The following is a 21,345-nucleotide window of genomic DNA, read 5'->3' on the forward strand; positions in this document are numbered from 1 at the left end:
TGCTTATCTTGCTGGGATCCTATGACCCCAGCTGACTTCCTGCCCTTTGGGCAGGGGGCTGGACTCGATGATCTCCCGAGGTCCACTCCAGCCCTAATGTCTATGAAATCTATGAAATTAAATAGGTTTATAAAATTTAAACTTGTTTATTTTGGAGTGTTGAATGAGTGTTTGCACGTACTAGATTTTTGAATGAATGAAGCCTGGTCCCCAGCTTGCCCTGCAGGAGAGTGGGACGGTCCTGCACTGTTCCCCTCCCCCCGGTTCAGGGCTCCCCACCCAGTGCCCTGCCACATAGCTGTGGGAGCAGGGAGCTGGCACACAGCACAAGAAAAAAAAAGTGGCAGCAATTCAAAAGTGGAAGCAGTTTGAAGCAGTGAATTACAAAAAGTTGCAGTGCCATGTGGTGGATAAAGCAGCTCATTATACGTCTGAGTACATCTGTGTTCGTAGGTAATGAATCCATGGAAGCAGCACTTTACTTTGCAGTGAGCCAAACTAAACTATGGCCAAGGAGTTTTAGTTTAATTCACCAGAAAGACTTTTAAAGTGTCCAGAAAACCGGCTCATGCAAACAGTCATATCACTGCAGTTCAAGAAACAGCAAAAAGTGTGTACAAACACCTTTGGGTACGAAAAATAGGTATCTGACTGTGATATTATGGAGAAGCAGGGATGGAAGGGACCTCAGGAGGTCTTCCTAGCTAAATTGTAAGTTTAAAGTACTATAATTACTTGTGTAACCTATTCTGAAACCTGAAGGACCAGGCTTCTTGCACCACTACTGACCACAATGCCACAAAACAAAACCATTTCTACAATTTGAGAAGACACATTTTCAAGCAGATTCTCTAGTTATATATTCACTTTCCGTAAAATGTATCTATTCCTTTCAGGCAGAACCAGCAATTGCATATGTACCCAAGATATGTGCTACAAATATATTGCAAGTGAATGTTTACCAAATTAATATTTAAATGAGTGCAAATGCAGAATAAATTTCACTCCAAAATGTTTTGGGGCCTGCTTACTCTGGTAAATGAATATTTAGTTCTTACCTCAAAATCCCAAAGGACAGAAAAATCCATGGCTGTTGCTTGTTCAGCTCTGGGTACAGTTTTTCTCGGCATACTTCCATAAGGCATTCCCATCAAGACCTGATTTAAGTTAATGGAGACATATTTATAGTCTACAATACTGTACATCTCCCTTCATTTTCCCTTAATTATATATTTTCCTTGTTGGAACAGGTCAAAAGAAAGGGATGATGGAAGTCTGTTTATAATGTGAACCAAATTCACAAATAGGACCTTAAAATTGTATGGAGAACTCTGCTTGTAAGTACTTAATTCAGTCTCAGTGAGCTCACTTAGTTTATGATCACCATAAATTTCCAGTGCTGCTCCAGACAGCTGAAAGTGCAATACCACCCAACATATTCCTATAGCACTGGACCATTGGCCTTGTAGCCCCAATTCAGTAAATTGCTTACCAGAGTTAATGATGTGTGTATGAGAGATGGCTTTTGAAGTTAAGAGTTGCCTGTGTGATTTGAGAAAATAAGTTCTGATTTAGAGAGACAGGTTGATTTTTGCTTTTTTCCTGATGCATTGTCACAGTGACTAGCAAAGAGTTGTACTGAAACCATGGGAGCTTTTAGAATAACCACCACCATATTTTGAAAAATGTATTAAAACCAACAGGATGCTCTCTTTGTAATGGAATGAAATTTTCCCAATGCTTATATTGGTAGGTCTTGTGACAATTTGGAATCAACTGTGAATAACACAGGTGAAAAAAATGTGTTAAGGTAATGTGAAACACTCACAGACATAACCCCACTGATGTCTATTTAGGTTTTTGCTCCTGACTTCCTAGCCAGTTAACTGCTGCTTTTCTCCCAAAGCCTCACTTTTATCCCTAACCTTATCCCTTTATATTCAGTTGAACTACAGCAAAACAAAACTGGTGAGAGAAGTAACTCATACCATTTATAAATGGCCACTACCCCTTTCACTTTGTTCACATATTCCATATCTTTTGAAGCCCATACAACAGCAATTCTCAAACAGGGTGCTGCGGTACCCTGGTCTGTCTTGAGATTCTTTCAAGGGTGCTATACAGTGTTAGCACTGTTATGTAGGCAAACACCTACATGATTCACAAGTTAAATCCAGATATTTCAAATAGGAATTCACGTAAAAAATGTTTTGACTTGTTGTAATCTTTTTTAGTTTTTTGCAACAGAAGAATTTCTGTATTACTTTTCTGTAGTCAAAAAAGGAATGACTAATAAGAGATGGCATTTTCTGAGTGGTGCTTTAAGCCTAATGTGAGGTGTACTGAGTCTAAAAAGGCTGAGAACTATTGCCATAAAATGTGATGGGGGATAGAGGTGTGTGAAATGGGCCCTATTCAATTTGGATTTGGCTTGAATCAGGAACAGTGATTCGATTAGTTGATTCAGATCACTGTCCCTGATTTGATTCAGCTGAATCCAAATCTGAAGAGTCAATGCTGATTTGGACATAGACACAGCTTTAAATGGCTTTTCTACATACCTTGAGGTACCAGGTGCAGCTTGTGAATGCTGTGATGGTGGGGAGAACGGAGTGTCCCACAGGAGCATGGGGAGAGGGGTCCTGCATGCTCAGTGGTGAACCCAGAAGTAGACCAGAAGTATTTCCGGTCCACTTCCAAGTCCACCGGGGAGCATATGGGGAGGGTGCACCCTCCTAGCTCAGAAATCAGCCAAGGGAGTACCCTGGGTGCCCCCCCCCGACCCAGGATGTACCAGTTGCCAAGCCGGGAGGGGGGGGCACGGGGGGCAGTCCCCAGCGGACCCAGAAGTGGACTGGAAGTGCTTCTGGTCCACTTCCGGGTCTGCTGCTAAGTGCACTGGGGACCCCCCACGCTCCATCTGGCCCACCATCCCACATTCACAAGTTGCCTGGTACCTTGAGGTATGTAGAAAAATCTCTTAAAGCTGTGCCTATGTCTGAATACTTGAATCTTTCCGAATCTCTCTGAATCAATTTGGAGGGATCTGATTCAATTCAGAGAGATTAAAGGGTCTCCTGATTCAGTTCAGATTTGGAAATTCAGCCGCTGAATAGGGTCAAATCTCTGCCGAATTGAATCAGCAACCAAAGCTTTGCACAGCCTTAATGGGGGATGTGATGGAAACAGTGAAACTAAATTAAAAGGTCAAAGTTTGGAAGAAGCCTAAGAGGTGGGTTTCTGGATTTGGGCAAGTGAGTTTGATTTTCCAGGAAGAAATTCAGGAAGGAGTTCACTGGGAGCAATGGCAATGTTTATCTTTTGGGCATCCTGAACCACAGGTTAAGTTTTGGTCCTCTACTCTCTATATAACTAAATTAATTGCAATGTAATGAAGGCCCTTATTAGCTCAGAGCCCATCATAGCCTTTCTGCTGCCCTGGTTCAGATAAAATTTAATAGGGAAGTGATTCATGGCCTCTCTGGGACAAGTCCTAGCCCTGGCTACACTGGTATAAACCCAAAAAAACTGCAGTCACCTTAATGGAGTGGGTTTAGAATTTGACCATCTTACTGTCTTTTCCCCTCCTTCCCTTAATAATACAGTGACCATTGTATTACTGTGAAATTCTTCCTATGTAACCTCAAGTATACAAATTCAATAGGAGCCACTGCTTGCCAGACTGATGTTTCTTGAATAGTTGAACTGTAGAACAGTTGTGCCTATCAAAATCTGATCTGGGTACCTGCAAGGTTGTTTTTCACTGTGCTTTTCTTCAGCCTTCTAAATATAGGAAACTGTTAGATTTAAGTCACTGGTGCCTCAGAAGTGTTTTCTAGGGCATGGTGGTGAACTTACACACAAGCAGCAGTTGGGAGATGGTAGAAATTTTTACATTTAAGATAGGTTTTTGATCTTGATGCTCCATTGAAATTCTTTGTTTAGCATCAGGCCTCATCTAGGCAAAAATGGTTCTGCGGAAGCCATAGTGAAATAGCATACAAATGAATTGTCAGTGGGGGAGGAAGCTGGGTATCTCAAGGGCCTGGGATTGAAAAGGATATCAGTAGTTAATAGAGTGAGATGTCCAAAGAATTGCCAACAGCATCAATAGGAGCAGAGTTAAATCAGCTGCTGAGCACTGCAGATATATCCCATTGATGTGTATGCTGATCCTCTTTGAATATTTTTTCCTTTGTATGTCAGAGGGCTACCTGAAAATATTATACAGTTCTGGAGTAATGAAATCAATCATTTTTGGGAAAACAATCATTAAATGGCAAGGGACAAAGGGAGAACAGTGAAAGGTGGCATCAGCAAAGTAGTGTGAAGAACAATATTTTTCATAATGCAGTTGTATCCCACAGTAAGATAGGGCAGAAATAGCTTCAGAGCAAGACCACTATATGCCAAAAATAGTTGCCTGGGAGTGAGTCATAAAGACTTAATAGCATATTTATAGGTAAGTTGTGGATAATGTGCAGCAATGTCTAAACACCTCATAAATAGCTTATAGAATATATTTAAAGCCACCATAACACAGTCATAAATAAATAGTGTGTGTATTTTAAGGGCTGCATTTAGATTTAAAATTATTTTTAATTAAATCCTTATTGACAAGCTCTATTTACATATCTTAAGAGATTAGTATGCAAAGGACAATCATTATGCATACAGAGGAACATCCTTTCCTCCAGGCAACCATGCAATATTATGATGTAGTATTTTTCCTTTGGTTTTTCCCAAGAATTTCAGATGTTAAAATATCTATAAGCAATATCATTTGGACAATATCTGTATATTGCGACCAAGCATGTTGTTTTCTTCTGGACCATATGGATACTCCAAGCTTATAAGATTTGATGGTTCTATTTTTCATTCTGGCCAAAACTTTAAAAATTCCAGCCTGAAGTTGAGTTCTAAATCTGCATTTAATTGCCTCCTCATAGCATTTTCAAAAGCAATTCAAGTAAGTTAGGTGCACTAACATCAGTGCAGCGAGACTTTTAAGTCACTTAGGTGTTGTTTATACTGCTTCCCTGCCAAGACCGGGACCACTCCTGCCTATTTGTTCCACTTGCTGCACACACATGACAGCAGTAGGACAGAGCAAAAAGCTTTGAAGGTTCCTACTGGTTCCTTTCTCCCCTCCAGCAAGAGAGTAGAACAAACCAAGAATGATTAAGCCTTTAAGTAGTAACAATACCCACCAAATATATCAGTAAGACAGTCTAGTGTCATGTACCTGCATAACTGAATTCTGCTCATTGTAAATGTCAAAATGAGGAATAAAAATTGACTGATATTCAGATGATGGCATCACTGGAGATAATGACACCCTAAATCAGGGAGGCACTTTCATTTGGCCCGTGATGCCCATCAATGAATTGTGCCTGCCCAGCCCTTCTGCCCACAAGGGTGGGAGTAAGGCACCTATACCTGCCCCCAACATACCCTACTATGCCTTGCTCCCAACCTCGTGGGTGGAAGGACCTGGTCCTAGTAGCACTGGGAAGGGCTGCTGCTGCTGGTTTCCCAGGCATCTCTCTCCCTCCAGGCAGCAGATAGGGAAGCAGGGATGGGGGCAGGGCTACAGCTGGATGGGAGCACAGAGCTTGGGGCTAGGGCTGGCTGCAGTGTGGAGCCCATGCCCAGGGGGGCAGTGGCAGCGTGGAGCTCAGCTGGGTAGCATGTGGGTGTGAGGGAGGGTGGAAGGTTTGGCTTTGTAACACACTGGTCTCTCCTGCAGTCAACACAGGCAACGCTGTGGGGTAGGAAGGAGGGGTGTGTAAGGGGGGCTTTTCTGGGATGTGAAGGAGGGTGGGGACTCCCCCCCACACTCTCCCCATGATGCAGCAGCAGGCAGGGGCGCTTGTTGCCTGGCTCTGGCCAGTGCACTGCACATCTCATTGAAGAGTACAGTCCCCGCTGGGAAGTCTCTATCACTGGTGCTTCCCAGCACTCAGGGGTGGGGGGGAGGAAGGGGGGGGGAGCACCACTGCACATTGTGGTGAGGAGTGCAGCCCCTGCCAGGAAGTTTGTACAGCCAGAGTTCCCCGCACTGGTATGGCACAGGAAGGAAGCTCCAGGTATGGGAGCTGGCTGCGGTCGGGAAGGCAGCCAGGTCCAGTGCCTGGGGCTTCCCTACCCTGCCACCTGAGTGCTGGGAAGTACCAATGATAGAGACTGCCCAGCAGGGACTGCGCTCCTCAATGAGATATGCAGTGCTGGCCAGAGCCAGGCACCAGTGCCCCTGCCTACTGCTGCACCATGGGGTGAGTGTGGGGGGGGGGGTCCCAAACCCCTCCCACCCTCCCTTAGTCCCCACAAACACCACTCATCCTGCAGTGTTGCCTGTGTTGACTGCCCAGAGACCAGTGTGTTCTAAAGCCAAACACCCACACACCAGAAATGCCACGCAATCCCCCAACATACCCTATGCCCCCACACATAGCCACACCCCCTCACAAACTCCCCCGTGCCCCCTCACACACACAAACCCTCCACCATACACATACCCCACCATACACCCCCACCATACACACAATAAAAGACCAAAAATTTATTTTGAGTTATTATGCAATCACCTCTATCTACAGTACACAAAGACAAATCATAACAAAAAATTTTTTTGTAATAAAATTAAAATATGTTATAATAGGTGTTTGACTTTTAGTGTATGATTTGTTTTTTTCTGGCTCTAAGATGGCAACCTTCCATGCAAAGAAGTATATCTGGGGGGCAAGAGGAGGGACTTCCAATGGCAAAGGTCATGGGTTAGGGATGGGACTTCTGGTCCCAAGATGAAGAACAGGGGGCAGGGCAACTGCCAAGGAGCAGAGCTACTCTTACGGACCTCGACTGCTCACCAAATTTTGTAAAGCAGCCCTCCAGCCAAAATAATTGTCCACCCCTGCCCTAAATAAGGTCCCTGGAAATGAGAACATGTTAGATCAGATGGTATTCTATATGCAATGTTATAAGTTATAAGTCAAAACTTTTCCATTTGGGGGCATGGCCCAAGGTTGTTTTTTTTTATACTTTTTAATTAAATCCACATTTAATGATTTTTATAAAATATACTCTATTACTTGAAAGCCCAATAATGTAAAACACCAATGTGTGCTGTTAATCTCATTTTGACATTAACTGTGCCCTCAATGCTATGTGCTATGACCTGAGTACACAAATTGGGTGTGAATTCTTACCTGTTTTTTTCCTCTAGACTATACGGCTACAACCTGGATACCTGACACATGGAAGATATCACATTTTAGCCATTTTTTTAATGAAATCTTCATAATTTCACAAGGAAGAAGCATCTTTGACCACCTGAAACCTGAGATACTGCTTCTGCCTTTGTTCAAGGTAATTTGCATCATCACAGAGCCTCACAACAGAGCTCAGAGTCACCTTACCAGGTAAGAAATGCCTGCCCAGAGAAGTATTCCATCTATTGACTCCTCTGTGAAATCCTATAAAATATGAACTTTCATTTCTACCCAAGAGAACTTTTACAAGCTTTTCTCCAATTCCTGATGAAGGGTGTTTTTGCCCAAAGTCTTGCATTTTTTTTCCTAAAAATCTAGTTGGTCTAATAAAAGATATCACCTCTACTATGAGTCTTTAATTCTTACCTCTGGAATTATAACTAGTCCAAATATTAAACCAAAAAGAACCAGATTTACCCCATACATCCATCGCAGAAATATGAAGTAAGATGCTACTGAAGAGCCAAAGTGACCTTAAAACAAGAAGAAAGGTAATGATTAGAACTGTGGTGATGTAACATTCTCATTTATAAGAATTTACTTTAATACATACAGAACAGAGCAACAAAATGTTTTTTATAATGCCTCACAGCTTAAGAGCAAATTTCACTTACTTTCCACCTCTTTTATCTTCATTTCCCAGGGTATACACTGAGTTTTAAAATTGTCAAAATCTCTTTTAAATTTCACCCATTTCTGAAACCAAAAAAAGCATTGCAAATTAGAGACCAGCTAAGATGCTGTTGAAGATGACTGTGGGGCTTGTTTGTCTAGGGAGTTTTTTAGTTCTTGGTGAAGTTGCAAAGAATCAGCAATGCAGAAATGGGGCTGGATTCCCAAGGCAAATCAGAAACAGCAAGCATGGAATTGCCAGTCATAGCTACTTTTTGGGAGGTGACGGGGGTGGTGAGAAGGGGGTGAACCACACATAGTCTTTAATGGGTTCACTGGGTGCAGAAGCACTGACTTTATTTCTTTAATTGTCTCTTTTACCAAATACTTGTTAACTGCTTAGTAGGGGTGTGCGAAACTTCCATCACTGATTCAATTTGGAGAAGATTTGGCTCAATTCAGAGGCCAAATCACTGAATCTGAATTGAATCGAGACACAAAAAAACCCCTCCAAATCGATTTGGAAAAAGATTTGGAGATTCTGAGATTCAGAAGACAGTCTTTCAGGGGAACAGAAACTGAGAAGAGGGAGGGGGAACAGGGGGGATCTGTAGCTGGCCAGTGACTGTGATCTTTCCCTGAGTCCCCTTCCAATCACAGTGCTCTGGGAAGGGACATAGAAACAGCATGTAAGCCTCTGTCTGCAGCCTTTCTATTTCTTTTGTGAACTGTTTCTGCCTGAGGGACAGTGTCTGAAAGTTACTACTGGACTGGCTGGGCTTCCTAATTGGTCTCCTGTTAGTCTGTCTTCTTGGACTAGGTACAGCTTACTAATTACCCTTGCCTAGAATCCCTCTACTTATTCCTATCCAATCCATTTCTTTCAACTTATTCTTCCCCACAAAACCTCTCATTTGATCTTGTTATTTCCCCCCTACACACACACTTTAAAAGAAAGCGGTGTTTTCTCTGGCAGTGTGATCCATCACTGTGTAGGAAAACACAGACATTACACACACACACACACAGAGAAGAAGAGATATTAATATTATTAATTACACACACTTACAGTAAACAGAGAAGAAGAGATATTGGACACACACAGTAATCTGAGAAGAAGAAATATTGTTAGTTACACACAGAGAGAAGAAGAGATATTACAGCTGCACAACACATTCTCCAGCACAGGAAAGATTAATATGAAGCATGCTGAAAAGGCAGGTGCAAGGTCTTCTGGCAGGGGAGGGAGAGGGGATAGAGGTGGTAGGGGGAGAGCTACAGCTTCAAGTTCTCCCTGCCCCAAATAGACACATCCGCTTTCCTGGCAGCCATAAGTCTTCTGCTGCCAGTGGGAGCAGTACCTGTCCCTGCACCCGCACCACCTCCCCTAACATCCGAAATAGCCGCCAGCACCAGCATGACCATCTCCTCCACCCCAATTTCATCTCCCAGCATAAGCCTCCCAGTGCCAGAGGAGGAGCTGGATCTGGAAGCCAGGGACCTGAGCATCCTAGCAAAAGAAATTCTGAGGAATGAGGCAGAATATGATTGTGTGCTCCACACCTCTCAAAGTTCCACTAGAGCCAGGTCTCCATATCTGGAAAGCACCTCGGTGGAGGTGGAGGAAGCAAGTGGCTCAGTTGAGTCAGCTCCTCCTGTTGTTGTGCCTCAGCCTGCTGAGGAGGGGGTTGAGGAAAGGTCCCCACACTCAATCCAGAAGCTGGAAGGTAATGTACTGTGGAATCATTTTGAGGTGGCAGATGATCCTAAGTATGCTATCTGTCAGCACTGCCAAAGGTAGATCAGCTGGGGTCAGGAGGTAAAACACTTAACCATCACAGAGATGCTGCTGTATCTCAGGAGGCAGCATCCCATTGCCCTTGTTCCTCCTCAGCCTGGCATCAGTGGGAGCATGCTCAAAGGGAAGTCCCCCTCTCACTCCAAAGCCCCCCCCATCCCTACAAAGCAGAGACAGGCCACCCTGGGGCAGTCGGGGAAAGCCGCAGACAAAACGGGTCACGTTGCAAAGGTGAGCAGGGTCACCCAGAGCATTGGGGAGATGCTTGCTCTGGCAATGTGGCAGCCCCAACAAATGCCAGGACTGAGGACCTCCCTGGTGAAAAGTGGGTAGGAGATGTCTTATACCCTCCAGCCACTACACATATGCAGAGTCCTGGCTGGAGAAAGCCCAGACCCCTAAGAACTTTGAGAGGCCTGAGGATTGCTGGTTGCAGTGGAGTTGTGAGTGAAGTGAGCTGAGCTTAGCCACCTGAGATGCCATCTGCAAGATGTGGGCTTTCAGGTTTAAAACCTTTCATCAGGCTGAGGAAGTATTTAGCATCTAGAATTTACAAACCACTTTTCAGACAGGCCTATGGACTGCACTTCATCAACTTCCTAGGTACAGAAACTCATGAACTCAATACAGACATTGGAATTCTGACACACTACAACCTGCTGGACATCCGACTCCCCAGGTACCTCTCCACTTTTACCTGCTACATCCCTGTTCCCCCCTACCCCAGTCTGTCTCTCACCCCCTGATACCTCCATTTCTATTTTCAATGACTGTCTTTCTTGCCTGCATTGCATGCCAGCATCTGGTTTCTTTACTGTTCCTTTCATCCAGGAAGAGCACATATACAACAACTGATGCTTTTTCAGCCTGATGAAGGGTTTTTAAACCCAAAAGCTTGCAAAGAAGAATTTCTCCAACTATTCAGTTGGTCTAATAAAAGATATCAGATTGACCCCAAGAACCTTACCTGGGGTCCTTAGATCAACATGGATACAACCTACACCCCTTAACATACACAAGTGACACAAGTTTTGCTTTTAGCTGTTTGAGGTGCAGTTTCACAGAAATCCCTGCACCACTCTTCCTGAAACCTGGCAGGCCTCCCTCATGGCCGCACAATGGGTGATGTATGTGGCAGGACAGGGCAGCTATGTGATGCCCCCCTCTCAGAGCTGGAGGCAGCAGTTTAGTTTCTCACCAGCCAGCAGGGAAAGAACATCTCCCTGCTGGGCTCCCATACCAGGAAGAACTTGGAGGTATAAAGGCTGGGACTATATGGAATGGAGGCCCCACATCATCCTGGTCTTGACCTAAAACTGCATGCTGCCAGGGTGGGTAGTCCTGGGTGGGACTGCTGGTGGTGTGGCAGCCCAATGAAATTCCAGGACTGTAAACCTCCCTGGTGAAAGACAGGTGGAAGCAGGAGGCACCTGATAACCTCCAGCCACCGCACAGTCCTGGCTGGGGAAAGCCCAGAGCAGTAAGATCTTTGAGATGCCTGGGGCTTACTGGTTGCAGTGGAGTTGTGAGAGTGAGAACAAGGGCTGCCATCCCTGCAGTTTTCATGCCGCTGTGCCTTAACACACACATACAGTCACACATGTCACGAGTTTTGCTTGTTAGCACCTTGAGGTGCAGTTTCCCATAAACCACTGCACCTATTTCATTGAAACTTGGCAGGCCTCATGGCCTCAGAAGGGACTACCATCCCTGCTGTTTTCATCCAAATCTGCCCAAAAAATGACAAAGTTATAGGTATTTCAGTGATTCCCCATTATATTCTATGGCCAAATCTCTCCGAATCAGCATTGAATCTTCCGAAGCCGATTCAGCCTAATTGATTTGGGACAGTGATCCGAATCTCCAAATCAAATCACTGTCCTCCAAATTGGCCGAATCTGAATCCAAATCAAATACTTCCCAATTCGCACAGGCCTACTGCTTAGAGCACAAATATGCTGCATTAATGACTGAGCATTCAGGCTTCTCTTTGCCATTACTGCAGCTCTTACCTTTGCCATCATCACTTTATATGCGTAGAATTTTTTGCCCTTTCCTTTTCCCAAGGCTCCTTCAAACTTCTCTACAAAAGCTTGTGCCTCCCTAATTTAAAAAGAGAATATTTTACAATAGCTTTCAACTTCTGTGAATTTATGCTGTTTGCAATGGGGAAGAACATCTCACCAAATACTTCCTCCCTGATTTTAGACCTACATAAAATAAAAGCTCAGAAGTCACCTGCATTTCTGATAGTATTAATATTCAGGGTCATCTTTGTGACTCAGTAGTAGAAACCATGATCTTCCCTATTCTACAGCTCATTAATAACACATGCATCAAGAAGAAAGGGAAACTTGCTAGCAAAATAAAGGCTGAGATGGAATATAATTTCTTTGTATAAACACATTAGTTAGGTAAATACTAGGATAGGAGAAGAGCTATTTTGGCTAAAGAAAAGAATACTTAGGAATAAATTGGCTAAGAATAAATTTAAACTGGAAATTAAAAGAAGCTTTTTTCAACAGGCTTTGAGTAGGAGTATTTGGAGCAAACAAAGTAGTTTTAGGATTGATCTTGATAACTTTAAGAACAAGAATATATGACTGTTGCCTGTGAAAGGAACCCTTCCATTCCCATGCCCCTACACATCATAGGTATTCTCTTTACACATCACAGGTATCACACAATTAATTGGATAATTGTGTAATTGCCTTAAGACCAGCTACACATGTGAAGTAGCTATCACATGATAAAAACTTCCAACCAGCTATAGTTAAATCTTGAAAATTTGTACTGTCTTTTATAGCTGGTTGTTATTGAGCTTTAATTTGCACGTGTAGTAGGATTTCCCTTGTGGCTGAGAGCACCTTCAACTGACAGACCTCCCACCCACAGGGGTGTACCATGCCTAGTGTGCCTTTACCTGCATGTGTAGAGGGGGCCTAAAAATCATATTATGGTTAATACACTCACTTATAATGTGACCTTGGACAAGATGCCTCGGAGCACAGTTTCACAATAGGATGCTTACAGATAGGTCCCCAAATCAGTGCATAGGCACTGATGTTTGAAACTAATGGCTTTAATCTTTGTGGTCCAGTTTTATCATCTGTGAAATAGGGCTAATACATATCCATCCTACAGATATGTTTATAAAGATAAATTGCTTCATACTTATAAAGTAGATTGAGATCCTTGGAAAGAAATAAAAAGTATTAGTGTTATGAACTCTAGCCCATGCTCCTAATGCAGCCAAGGTGTTGTGGCAGTGTTGTTTGAGTTGAATAAGCTTGCTCCCCTCCACTGTCAAGAGAAAAGAATAAAGGAGAGGGAAATGTAGTTGATCATGGCATCAGCTGCTAAGACTGCATCAGCAGGAAGATATTCTAGTAATAATAATCTTTTGCCCCTTTTAGTAGCATCTTTCATTCTGAGTCTCCAAGCACTTGACAGATGACACTGAATTCCATTTTTGTGGTACATGAACTTTATTCTGCCTCCTACCTCCTTTTCCCCATACAGATTAATGGCAGCAAAGGACTTGAACTGCACATTGGGAGGTGCATGCAGGTCAGCTGGGCTACTCACAGTAAAAGGAAGACTCAGACAAGCCGTTGCCCATTGTGGCTAAACAAATAAATCACCTATAGGCAAATGCAGTGCACTGAACCTACTCCTATAGGTAGATTCAAGCTTATTTTAGGATTGAAATTTCCTCTCCTTGATACTAGCTTTCAAATCCCTCACTATCATCCTCAACACTGTGTTTTGAATTATTCTCTCTCAGCCCACTATTGGATAAGATAATTACTGGAGAGAAGAGCCATTCTTTTACTGACATGTGGATTTTTGGTTCCTCCCCTCAGTGTTCCTTCATCTGTTTCCCCCGAACAGCCAGCTATGTCCTCCACTGTAAATATCTGTATTACTTCTACATACAGTACTGCACCTTTAGCAAGATAGGTAATACTGTTGTGTGCTCTACACATCTGTAAGTAATACTGTCTTTTCCTGAATACTCTAACAAGCCGTAAAGCTTCTGGCAGTGCAAAGTAACCCAGAGACTAGCTGCTTGATTTCTGTATCTCACTAGGCATAAATAAGCAGAGAAGGGCTCAGTTTGCTTTAACAAGGAGTCCTGGAGTCAGTTGTTCAGCAGGCTTTAAATAAAACGGTAAAATGATCCCAGCCTGGGAATCAGGCAAACAGATTTTGTCCAGCATCTGTTCTCTGGTTACAGACACTGACAACAAAATCCTACCTCTGAACCCCTATCATGTAGACCACAGCACACTGGCCTCATTCCACTGGTTGCTTTTTCCAAGACTGGGGTTTTGAGATGGCAACAGGAGCATCAAGATGTAATTAATCTGAATTGCAGTGTACACTCCATGACTATTAAATTCACACTCTAGTTTCAGTGCTTCCCACCATAGAAACTGAAGAGTTAGGAATGCATTAGGCTACCTGAGCACTGTTAACTTCTTTGCCATACGCCAAGGTTTGTTCCTCATGGTGGATATCAGCTTTTTCTTTTCCTCTACCTGCTCCTTGAGCCTTTCTAGTTCTTCCTCTGACAAAGATTCTTCATCAGATGAGTTGGAAGCAGATGGGGAAGAAGAGCTAGGGGAGAAAGAGAGTGAAGTTATGAAGTAGAAGCAAGGGGAAAAAAATTAAAATAATAAAATAAAAATGGGGTGGGGGGAAACAGAGCCTCTGCAATACTTGAGGAATCCTGAAGCCATTTCCAAAGCACTAAATCAGAAAGTTGCCATTTAGAGTGTACAAGAAAATAACCATTATGTACTTAATAAAGATGCCAGATTTTCTATGTTTGAACATGTTTAGGGGTCACCTTATACTGAAAAATGTTTATTTTCAGTTCTGTTATTACCTAAGTAAAAACTACGATACATGAAAGTTTTAAAATCAGAACCTGTATGAATTGTCTACCACCACCTAACCTAGGTAGTACTGGATTTCCATGAGCTGACACCACCTGAGCTAAAATGAACCATTGTCAAAGGCAAAGAATACTTTGCTTGGGAATCCAAGTAACAACAACTTAGTCCATCACCACTTTTCCTGTTCTTCTTCTTGTAAAATGACTCAACCTTTTTATGACAGCTACCTGCCTGTGATTGCTGTGGGGTATCTGATAATAGGGCTGTGCGAAGCTTCGGTCACTGATTCAATTCAGCAGAGATTTGGCCTGATTTGATTTGGCCGAACCGAGCCGAATCTCCAAAACCAAATTGAATCAGGAGACCCTTTAATGTCTCCAAATCGAATCAGAACCCTCCAAATCGATTCCAAGAGATTCAGAAAGATTTGATGATTTGGACATAGACAGTTTTAAATGTTTTTTCTAGATGCCTCAAGGTGCCAGGTAGCTCGTGAATGCTGCGATGCTGGGGTGGATGGAGTGTCCCACAGGAGTATGGGGGGTCCCCAGCATGCTTGGCAGCAGACCCAGAAGAGGACCAGAAGCACTTCTGGTCCACTTCCAGGTCCACCAGGGAGTATGCTGACAGGCCCCCCTGAACCTCTCCCCAGCTTGGTGTCTGGTGCCTCCTGGGTCTGGAGGGGCACCCAGGGTCTGCCGGTGGCCAATTGCTGAGCTGGAGGGAGGTGCAGGGTGGCAGACCCAGAAGTGGACTAGCAGTACTTCTGGTTTCACAGCTGAGCACATAGGGGCCCCCCTGCACTCCTGTGGGACACTCCATCTGCCCCACCATTGCAGCATTCATGAGCCACGCCTGGTCCCTCGAGGTATGTAGAAAAAACATTTAAAGCTGTGTCCGTGGCTGAATCACCGATTCTCCAAATCAGCATCAAATCTCCAGATTTGGATTTGACCATATTGAATCGGGACAGTGATCTGAATCAACTAATCAAATAACTGTCCCCAATTTGGGCCGAATTCAAATCCAAATCCAAATCCAAATCGAATATGGTCTGTTTTGCACACTGCTAAGAGTCAGGCAAAAAAAAGGCTGGGAGAAAATAAGAGGACTGCAACAAAGAAAAAGCAAAAGGGAAGCAATCTTAAAGCTTAAGAAATCCTTTCTAGGTTGTTCTCTTGGTTGACCCAAGGCAGCCCTTAGAAATATGTGCTTTGTTACATATTGAATTTAAACCAGAATAACCCTGATTACATTTTTTAAAAATTGATAATTTACAGCCATCTCTTATTTAGCAACCTTGACCAACATGACACAGGTTCACCATTAGAAATATGCTGGCATAGAATAAAATTGAAATTCTACAATGTGGCTTTATAACTGGCCATTGTTAAAATACCTCTCTCCATTGCCTTTTTTCTTTTTGTTTGTTTGCTTTTCCTTATTTTCTGCCTCCTTTTGGTCTTTGGTAGCAGCTTTTCTGTGTCTCTCTCTCTTCCCACTTGGTGCTTTATCCGATTCACTTTTCTTACCACTGTTTTTTATTCGGCGATTTTTCTTTCTAGTGAGTCTTTTTCTCCGGAAAATCTCATCTTCCTCTTCACTTTCATCTACTTCCTTATTTTGCTGATTCTTCTCTTGTCTGCTTGACTTGATTGCTTCCCTTGAGCAGGGCCTTTGGACTGTCTCCTCTTCCTCCTCATCTTCTGTAATACATTGTGGAGTAGTAAGGGTTTAATTCCTTTCCTGAGGGTTGACATGATGACATCAACAGGAAGTTGTCAGCCACCTTTGTGTGTGTGTGAGCAGTTGCAAGAAAGCCCTTTTGAGAGAAAGAAGTCTCCCTGCCTTTTCCTGAGCTATGAGATAGCACACATGGAACTAGTTCTTTTCTAAACACTTAACACATGGTGTTAATATAGTAAAGATTTGCCTGCCATATAGTGAATAGTGCATGCACCCTTTCTGATCTAGAGCCCACTGAAATAAATGAAAAGATGCCCATTTGTTTTCATGGGCTTTGGATCTGGCTCATACTGAGAATCAGTTTCAGCACTTGGTTCAGCGCACAGTTTCCATTAGCAGTAATAATAGTGGGACATAAATTTGGGCATCACTGAATGGAAAGTGACCCCAACAGCTAAAACTAGCAATCATTTCTATAATAATTTTTTTTTTTTAAAATACTGCTATTGAGTGAGCAAGCATGAGCATTTTCTTGAGCTTTCAGTGTGATAGAACTGTGGAAGCAAAAAGAATATACTGTAAATGAAATACTATATTTTTTCTTCTTATAAAAATTATAAGTTAAATTGTGTGCATGAAAGTTGCTTAACGGCTATGCTCTGAGATAAAAGTTCCTATATTTCTATACAGGACAGAGACACTTCAGGCAGCACTGACATAATCTTTTTTTATCCTTTCCCTTCAATTGATTGTAACTGTTACTTGGAGGAATCATTTCCAAGCAGGAAGAGCTAGATATTCTCTCTGCTCAATCTACTTGTCATTATCAGCAAGACCACCAATAAGTGCTACTTGTGATGGATATTATAACTTGTCAATATATGGAATATAGTTTTGAAATAAATCTTTGAAATTTAAAATTGTTTTGCATCATTTAACAAGCTTTGAAAGTAAACTTTTTTTTTCAATGATTAATTTTTTTTTTCTGAATGATACTAGTTTTCCTTTCTTCTATCCCCCCTTTCTGCCATTAATTATCACTAAGGGTCTAATCGAGTCACGATTCCATGGATTCTGTGGAAAACATGAAATATAGAATTGTTAGCAAAATCAACTTAAAAAAATAACTTAATAAAAATAAAATGTTCTCTCCCCAGTGCAGGTTGGTGCAGGGGGGAGAGGGAAGAGGAGGTGCCAGCTGGCAAGGTGGCACAAAGAGCAGCATTCACCTCACTGAAGGCTACTCCACCTGAATCCAGCTACACACAAGATGGTGGCTGCCCCTTCATCCCTTCTCCCCTGCCAGTGCATAGGAGCCTACCTTAATGGATTTTTACTAATCTAAACATAAATTTGAATTTCTAAACTTAGTTTGTACAACTCTACGTATAATTTGCTTTGTTGCCTATCATATATCAGCACATCCAGGCAATATCCACAGAATTTGCTATTTATATCATGATCAACCCACAAAAACTGTTTAGTTGCTCCATTATTTAAGTAGATCCCTATCAATATTTGTTTATAACTTTTCCAGCTATTGAAAAATTACAGAGTGATCAAAGCAAAGATGAAGCTTTAGTTCTATTTGGATTAATATTTGGAGGAATTTGTAGAAGATAGATTTGTGGATGGAAAAGTGAAAGGGAAAAAAGTCAATGAGGAAAAAATAGTCCTAAAACCTCTGGACATAACTGATTCTCCTGTATTCAGTGGCACAAGAGAAAAACTGGAGAAAAGGTCAAAACTAGCAGAGAGTTCAAAATAATCAGTTTTTTTGTGTAGGTGGATATCTGGAATATTTTTAATAAAGCAAAGTGTGTTTTTTAGGGGTGCACCGATAAAAAAAATTTTGGCCGATACCGATGGCCAATTATTAACCAGCCATATTGGCCAATATGCAGCCCAGCAGCTTAGAGAGCAGCATATGGCAGATAAGTCTGTGGGGGGAGAGGGGATGTGGGGGGAGCCAGATAGAGGCCCCCATAATGAGGAAGGGAATGAGGCTGGGGCAGTGGAAGGGGCAGGGGCAGGCACTGCCCAGATGGGGCAGGGCATGGAATAGAACCATGGGTGGCTCATCCAAGGGGCATGGGAGGGTACAGAACCTGCCACTACATGCACCCCCGGGGGAGGCATGTGGGGCATGTGCCTCCTGGATTTGTGCATGGGGCAAGGGCAGGATGCCTTCTGCAGGCTTGGGGCCAGGGGCTGCACCAGCCTCTTCCTGGCAGGGGGGTGGGGGTGGGGGTGGTGCTGGGAGTGGTAGCTATGGAGGGGGCTACAGGAAATTCTGGGTTGGCTATAGCCCACACTATAGCCCCTGCTCCCAGTGCTGCCACTGCCTCCCCAACCCCCACTCACCCTGAGCATAGCCCTGGCCCTACCCCCCCTGCCGGGAAGAGGCCAGTGCAGCCCATGGCCCTGAACCTGCAATGGGCAGTCTGCCCACACACAAACCTGGGGAGCACATGTCCCCCCCATGCCTCCTCAGGGCTACACACAGCAGTGGGGAGCTGCCCCCCCTTCTCCACCCCACCACAGCCCCTGAACAAGCTGTCTTCAGCAATGTCCTGCACCCTGCTCCACCCCAGCTGGGCAGAGCCTAGGCCTGCCCCAGTCTCACCCTCTCCCTCATCATGGGAATCTCCATCTGCCCCACCATACCCCTTCCCCCCCACAGACTTACCAGCTAGATGCTGCTCTCCATGATGCAGGGCTGCATTCTTGGCTACATGCATGCACACGGGATTTATTGGTGACATTATCAGCTACACTGGCCAAAAAAAGCTGATGATGTCAATTTTCCTTTTATAGGTACTGATCAATACCTCTAGTTTTTTTTTACTTTGCTCTGAATTTCTCATCGGAACCACTGGTGGTGTGCAACACATCACAACCCACCAAGGGAATCTCAGCAGACAAAGTTTTAGTCTTGCATCTGTATTTCCAAATAATACTACAGCTACTCTTCTCCCCTTTACCTTCGCTTTCTGGGTCACTTTGCACTTGTCCATCAATCTCCATTCCAACTGCAAGACAAAGAATGATGAATAATTGAATTGGTCAGTGGGGTTTTTACATACAATATTTTACACTTGTAGCGCTTAACTACTGACTGACAAGTGAAAATGTCCTTTCTAATTATGTATTAAATTATTTTAACTAGCTAGAAGTCCCTACTATTTCTCTGAATTTTGGAAGCCAGTTACTAGAAGTTCCCTACATGAGAAAAATATCAAATATACAATTTTGAAAAATATCAAGTAATGCACACATTGTTTAAAATAAATATTTGGTTTTGTGTTTGTACTGACCATTTTCCATGATGACCTCTAAGGCGCATTTCCCTTTCTTTTGCATGATGATTATTCCTTTTTTGTCACAAATGTCGAAGTCCTACTGTTGTGTACACATCAGTAAAATAGAGGTTGCTCTCTTTTTCAGTGCCCATTTATTTATTTCCACACAGCCAAGCACAAAATATTACACAATGCCAGAACTGCACTGAATCCTCTTTGAGCTGGTTTGCGTGCTACATGGTAACTTCAAGGGCTGGGGGCGGTGCGGGGAGTCCAAACACTTTCTGCTCTGATCATTTTTCAGTGTGGAAAGCACCTGCTCGCATTATGTTGCATCACATAATTTAAACATGAAGGAAAGCCCTATGGTGGATACTCAGTGAAATGAAAACACAAGTCACATTCATTTCTGATACAAGCATGTACCCTAAAGCTTTGGGAGTGGGGTGTTCCCCCCACCCACATACCTTATATAACCTTACTCATCCTCACCCCTTTATCTAACCTTACTTGACCTCACCCCTTATCTTACAGACTTCATTGCAGTGCCTCTCATTGACATGTCTTTGTCTCGCCTCTTTTCCATGTGCATTCTCTATAGAAGATGTGTGGACTAATGGTTGATGCACAGGGCTGAGTGACAGGACATCTACAATTTATTCCTTAGTCTTATCTGACCGTCAGCACATTGCTCTCCACTTAGTTGGGATATATTTTTGTCTGTTGGTGCTGGGAGGTTATTTCATTAACATGAGACCCTCAATGCTTCAGTACTGTGAAGTATTGTACTGCCTATTTAATTATTGTAGCCTGAAAATGTAACTTGGAGAAAAATTTCCATTGACAGCAAATTTTACTTGAGGAAATTTCAGTAAAAGCTTCATAATATGCCCCAGTGGTAACATTTTGAATAGGTGTTCAGTTTTAATCCATTCAAGGGCAATCAAAGAGCAGAGCTTCAGAGGCTGCAGGGCACAGTCAGAGCTAGTACTTTCAGCTGCGCAGCACAAATTCATGTCTGCTCAGGCAGTACTTTCTCTTGCAAACACTCATGCTGTACAACATAATGCTTTTAAGGAGGAAAGTCAACTACTGTCCAGATCCCTGTGATCTGCTGGTCTCCTGAAATTCTGAACATGATGATCTGTAACACTGACTTGATAAAAAAAAATATGCAAAGGCAGTCTTTGAATAGTGGTAGAGGAATAAGATAAAGTTCCCTTTACCATGCCCCTGAGCAGAGGAGGTGCCTTTGGGATAAAAGGTATTTGCCTCAATTGACTGCTGTGAAATATGGAATCCCAGAGAAAAGTAACAGAAGCAAGCTCTCCTGGAAGGAGAGTGTGACAGTTGTGCCTCCCTGGGGCCGTCTATTTGTGGCCCCGCAACACCAATCAAGGGCCAACCGCCCACCTTCTCTTCTGCCATGCCTTGTTGTTATTTGGATTGATTGGAAGATCTTAATCAAATGGGAGGCTGCCTATTTTCGGTCTCGGTGCCTTAGGCACTATCTGCGGCTCCTGACCTCCCCTTATACTGCAGCCCAAGCCTCGCAGATGTATCTGGTGTTGTTCAGGTCTGTCCTACTCCCTGCCACATGGATGCCGTCTGGCTTATCCCTCCATCTGCACCCTAGCCGGCGCCCTCTAGCCCATCAGAGTCTGCGCCCCTACTGGCACCCTCTAGCCTGTCCCGCACTGCCCGTTTCAGGACTTCTTGCCCGTGCCAACTCTGGGGCCCCTCACTGCCCCCGAACTCTGGGGCTCCTCCCT

The 21,345-nt window shown here is 43.4% G+C and overlaps 1 protein-coding gene across 1 annotated transcript in view; it reads right to left on the bottom strand.

The window, feature by feature from the left end:
• The window catches only part of LOC109311735 (transmembrane channel-like protein 2), a 59,281-nt gene extending 38,497 nt beyond the window's left edge, over window positions 1-20,784 (bottom strand). The window contains exons 1-7 of the mRNA XM_019537541.1: window positions 19,256-20,784; window positions 15,985-16,291; window positions 14,149-14,304; window positions 11,694-11,784; window positions 7,886-7,967; window positions 7,638-7,744; window positions 1,059-1,157 (exon numbers count right to left, since the gene is read on the bottom strand). Coding sequence (XP_019393086.1) covers window positions 1,059-1,157; window positions 7,638-7,744; window positions 7,886-7,967; window positions 11,694-11,784; window positions 14,149-14,304; window positions 15,985-16,291; window positions 19,256-19,298 — 885 coding nt within the window. The 5' untranslated portion in view covers window positions 19,299-20,784. The remainder of the gene's footprint in view (window positions 1-1,058; window positions 1,158-7,637; window positions 7,745-7,885; window positions 7,968-11,693; window positions 11,785-14,148; window positions 14,305-15,984; window positions 16,292-19,255) is intronic.
• Between the last annotated feature and the right edge of the window lie 561 nt (window positions 20,785-21,345).

The sequence above is a fragment of the Crocodylus porosus genome, unplaced genomic scaffold (assembly GCF_001723895.1).
Source record: "Crocodylus porosus isolate Cpor-Errol unplaced genomic scaffold, CroPor_comp1, whole genome shotgun sequence".
NCBI classification, from domain to species: Eukaryota; Metazoa; Chordata; order Crocodylia; family Crocodylidae; genus Crocodylus; species Crocodylus porosus.